Raw genomic sequence first — 5488 nt, 5'->3', positions numbered from 1 at the left:
CTAGGCAACTCCTATTCAATTGACTGGATGTAAGGTCATTTCCTCACAGAAGCCTTCCCTGGCCCTCAGACTAAGTCAAATTTCCTTTTTCTGTACTTTCATAGCACTCGCTATTTCATAAAAACAATTGTTGACTTATATGTACACATTTGGTTGTATAATGATTTGATTAATATTTATCTTGCCTACTACTCTATTTAATGAGGGCAAGGACTGTATTTATTATTCTTACCGTTTCATCCTCAAAGCCTATTGCAGTGCCTGGCACACTTTCTAAAAGTCTGCTGACTGAATAAACAGAGGAAATGCACAAATGAAGGGCAGAGGTCGTAGTAACTTGCCCAGGGTCAAGATGGCAAGGCTGAGACTATAGTTTCCAGTCCAGATCACCAGCCTTCTGAATAAATATCTTGTCCTAAATTTTGTTCTAAATCATTGGAACCAAAGCAACGTCACAACTCAAGTCCAATTTCTCGGCCTCCCATTTTCTACAGATGGCATTTATTCAGCAATGGAATGTTGTAAGTATAGTAATTTTTCTTTTTTCCATGAAACATGTGTTATCTTCTTGCTCTATTTTGAAGGGATATTATGATAAACGATGCTACTATTTAAAACTTGTAAAGCTTCTTGGGATTCTCAGAAAAAGTACAAGATATAGGTCAAAAAGAGTAATTTTGTCTCTCACAAAAGAATTTTCTGTTTAAAAAATGCTGTTAACTTGAAAAAGTGGTATCTCCCAAAGAACATTCTAATAGGTGGGATAATCATCATCATATTTCTAGCTGCTACGTATATCCCTTCCCTTAAAAGTAAAAAAGGAGAAAATCACTTTGCTGTGTGGAAGTGCTTTGTGTGTTTTATAAAATCCCCATAAAATATTTAGTGGTTTAAGGAACGGCTGCCGCATTTCTAAGGCAAATAGCTTATCCCTGAAAAAGCTTGAGGATCTGACTCTCAAGAGTCTTTGTGCTCTGGATGAATAAGAAATCATTATTTTTGAACTTCCTTGCTCACGTCAGTGACTTCCACCTGCACCCAATCCATTGGTTATAAGTACCCATGAATTGCCTTGCCAATTATAGGCAGGATTACCTAGGAGGACCAGGCAAAACCAAACTCCTGGTAAGCTTTATTAGCCTTTTCTATGATGTGTCTCAGTTTCCATTTCACACCTTGGAGTGGAAGACAATCTCTACTCACACTGTTGTGGTGCGTGTCTGTCTGTCTCAGATGTGTGTGTAAGGTGTATTTCTCAGCTCAGGGTACCTGAAGTAATTTCTTTTTTTTTTTTTTTTCTTTTTTTTTTTTTTTAAGACCGCTGTCTTAAGGCTTAAAAGTAATTTAAGGTTTTGTTTTTTGTTATTATTTTGAGAATTGCAGTTTCTTTGGAGACAACAAAGTACTTTTTATTCAAAGATGAAAGAGGCATACTCAGACTTTCTATGTTATGTTCATACTTGTTTTGCTTATCACTGTATAACATTCTCATCATGATGGGCTACTTTAAGCTAATCAGTTGGATTTTGGGGTCCTCATTTAGAAGTCAATCTGAAAAAAATATGGCTGTAAAACTTAGATGAACCAGTATGCTATTTCTCCTTCCTTGTCTGCCTTTAGAGATGTTTTCTCTTTCTCTCTCTCTTCCCTGACTATCTCTCTCAATGATCATTGACAGCTCCCCCATTTCCTCTTTCACTCAGCTTCACTCCACCATGACCAGAGCATCTCTCCTGCTACTATGTGTTGCCCTGGTGCTGCTTTGGCATGTGAATGGAGCCACACTAAGAAACAAAGACAAATGGAAGCCACTCAACAACCCCAGAAACAGAGATCTGGTAAGAACACACCTGGGGCCTGGGTTTCAGGATAGAACTAATGCCTCTTTGGATTTATTCACACAGCATTCTGTTTTCCAGAGCATAGTGGAAAGGGGGCTACCAAGGCTTGAGAAGATTCTCCAACAGGATTGGACCAGAGTTTTACTACCCTAGTGGTTGGCAACCTATTGTTTCTCTGGCCAGTTTACATTTGTTTCTGTAAAGAGAAACAAATTTATATTTAGAAACAATCTTATATACACAAAGTGCATTTCATTTGTAACTGATCTTATATACACATTGACTTTGTAGCCTTGACTTCTAATACATTTACAAAACCAAGAGTGTAACAGGGAATTGCTCATGCGTAGCTTAGATTGAACTGATGATAAAACAAATTATCATGTAACTAGCAATTGCCAAGCTCAACTGCAAAAACTGAAAGTTGGCCCTGCATGGGTATCAATTTGCTGGGCATATTTTCAACATATTCTATAAAATAGAATTCAAAAGATCAGTAAACATTCTCTTTAAAAAATATGCCAAATACAATAAACATGTTGACATGACTATTTTGAAATATGGTTTTTCTAAAGTGAATGATGTGAAATATAAAAACATAGGATTAAAATAAACTGAGATAAAAGACCAGCAGGATTTGTTTTCTGGTCACAGCTGCTGACCAAAACAGGATCTGGTCCAGACAGGATAAAGTAAAAACACTGGGTGAAACCAGCAGATGGCGACAAAAGTGGTCCCGACCTGCTCTCATTGCTCATTAGGATATGATACTCCCCTTAGTGCCATGACAGTTTACAAATATCATGGCAATGACCTGGAAGCTACCACTCCTTTCCATGGCAATGACCCAAAAGTTACCACCTCTTTCCTAGAAAGCTCTAAATAACCCCCTTCTATTTGCATTAACCCATCCCTTAATTTGCATATATTCAAAAATGGATAAAAACACAGTTGCTAAGAACCTATATGTTGTCAACTCTGGGTGCACTACCTGTGAGTTAGCCTTGTTCTGGCAGGAGCAGTATCTTTCAATAAAAGATTGTTACCACAGTCAGCCTGCCCTTAAATTCTTTTCTGGGCAAAGCCAAGAACCGTCCTGGGCTAAGCCCCAGTTTTGGAGTTTGCCTGTCCTGCCGATATCGAAGCAAGTAGCACTTTGCACATCTTCTGTGTTCATTTCCTAATGAAAATCTGAAAAGAAACTATTGAAGAAGGCAGTGACAGAGATCTCATCTTAAGGAAGAGGAGATACTGAGCTGCTTATTATGGAGTTCATTTTCATCTTTGACCTTAGTACTCAGATAGTTCACAATGAATCTTTCGACTGTGGTGCTGTTCCATAGTCTTCCTTCAATTTTCACTAAAAATGGTGAATTATTTTGGTTAGGGTTGAAATATCAGAAAGAAGGTACAGGGGAGGGGAGGAGAAGTATTTGAAGCATGTACTTGTATTTCTGGATTTTGATTTCCAACCTCTTGCCTCTTAGATTAGCCTTAAAGTCAATTCAGGGGAAAAACAGGGAAAAAAATCACCTTTATTTTTGGTGTTTCATTTATATCTGGCATTGATCATTTTCTTTCTCTCTTTAGTTTTTCAGAAGCCTTCAGGCATATTTTAAGGGCAGAGGTCTTGATCTTGGAACATTTCCAAATCCTTTCCCCATGAATGAGAATCCTAGACCTCTCTCTTTTCAATCAGAACTTACTGCTTCTGCATCTGCAGATTATGAAGAGCAGAAAAACTCCTTTCACAATTATCTCAAAGGCTGAAAGTTTCTTCTGAGCTCAGGTAAAAGTTGGCCCTTTATTCGCAGGATCTGTCTAAACATACAAGTCAGCCATAAAGTAGATATTTTGAAAGTATTTATTTGAAAAAATAATTTTATTTCCTCGTAGGAATAAGTGCTCAGTTCTGCTTATACTCCTCACTGTTAAGTATTTGGATTTAGTTCGGGTATTTTATAGTCTTGTTTTAAAAAGAAATGACAGTTTTTATTTTTTAAGCATAGTTATCCAGGCAGAGACATATTAAAATAATAAAATTATCTCTCTTAATAGGATTATTAAATTAATAACATGGCCACACTCTTACCTGTATCTTTTTCCAGACCAAGTGATATAGCTAAGTTATGTGGAAAATCTACATAAAGACATATGTCAAATTGAGTTATTGGATTAGATGGGAATTAAAAATTAAAAGAATGGTTTTTTGGGGGATAAAGTATTATGCATATATTTGAACTTCAACTTCCTCACCTATAGAAAGAAAAGGTTGACTATTAGTAAGGATGGCATTTTTCTCATAGAAAAAACTTAAAAATTTATTAAGATTTGAATTTCATTACTTTTTTTGTTGTTGTTGAGGTGGAGCCTCACTCCGTCACCCAGGCTGGGGTGCAATGGTGTGATCTTGGCTCACTGCAACCTCTGCCTCCCGGGTTCAAAGAATTCTCCTGCCTCAGCCTCCTGAGTAGCTGGGATTACAGGTGCCCGCCACCATGCCCAGATAAATTTTGTATTTTTTTTAGTAGAGACAGGGTTTCACCATGTTGGCCAGGCTGGTCTCGAACTCCTGACCTCGTGATCTGCCCACCTCAGTCTCCCAAAGTGCTGTAATTACAGGCATGAGTCAGCACGCCCAGCGAATTTCGTTACTCTTATTACTTTAGCATTCCTATCAAACCAACACCTACCATTTAAAAAGAACAAGTATGATTGGCCAGGCGCGGTGGCTCAGGCCTGTAATCCCAGCACTTTGGGAGGCCAAGGCGGAAGGATCACGGGGTTAGGAAATAAAGACCATCCTGGCTAACATAGTGAAACCCCGTCTGTACTAAAAACACAAAAAATTAGCCGGGCGTAGTGGCGGGTGCCTTTAGTCCCAGCTGCTCAGGAAGCTGAGGCAGGAGAATGGCATGAACCCGGGAGGCGGAGCTTGCAGTGAGTGGACATGGTGCCACTGCACTCCAGCCTGGGCAACAGAGCGAGACTCCGTCTCAAAAAAAAAAAAAAAAAAAAAGGAACAAGTATGGTGAATTCCAAGCAAATACATTATGATTTCAATCCATTAGCTTTTTGTTTAGCTGAATGATAAAGGGAATGGAATCATAATTAAAATCTTTTCCCGTTCTCCCACAAGTGTAATTTTGAAATTCTGAGGAAGCCTGTCTTTCTTGTGCTTCATGGTGTTTGTGAAAGGGTTTTCATTATTAGTTCTTTTAAATGTGATGATTAAAAAATAATGATTGCTATTCTAAAAAGAACATATAACTTACCATGTGGAATATGCCCTTGGATATTGTTCTAAAATGAGAAAATAAAATAGAAGAAACAGTAAGATATTAATGAAGTTTTCTCTTTACTATTTTTTACACTTAGGCCTTAGGGTTTCAGAGAATAGTTATTAATAGCATACTACCGTCTCAGCCTCCCAAAGTGCTGGGATTACAGGCTTGAGCCACCGCGCTGGCTAACACAGTGAAACCCCGTCTCTACTAAAAAATACAAAAAACTAGCAGGGCGAGGTGGTGGGCGCCTGTAGTCCCAGCTACTCGGGAGGCTGAGGCAGGAGAATGGCGTAAACCCGGGAGGCGGAGCTTGCAGTGAGCTGAGATCCGGCCACTGCACTCCAGCCTGGGCGACAGAGC

At 38.7% G+C, this 5488-nt stretch overlaps 1 protein-coding gene across 1 annotated transcript in view; it reads left to right on the top strand.

The window, feature by feature from the left end:
* Positions 1-763: 763 nt before the first annotated feature.
* C12H2orf66 (chromosome 12 C2orf66 homolog) overlaps positions 764-5488 on the top strand; it is a 6288-nt gene continuing 1563 nt past the window's right edge. The window contains exons 1-2 of the mRNA XM_025405339.1: positions 764-1838; positions 3432-3630. Coding sequence (XP_025261124.1) covers positions 1665-1838; positions 3432-3611 — 354 coding nt within the window. The 5' untranslated portion in view covers positions 764-1664 and the 3' untranslated portion in view covers positions 3612-3630. The remainder of the gene's footprint in view (positions 1839-3431; positions 3631-5488) is intronic.

Source organism: Theropithecus gelada, chromosome 12, assembly GCF_003255815.1.
Source record: "Theropithecus gelada isolate Dixy chromosome 12, Tgel_1.0, whole genome shotgun sequence".
Classification (NCBI taxonomy): Eukaryota; Metazoa; Chordata; class Mammalia; order Primates; family Cercopithecidae; genus Theropithecus; species Theropithecus gelada.
Note: the sequence above shows the minus strand (reverse complement) of the source record. Positions and strands in the feature narration are given on the sequence as shown.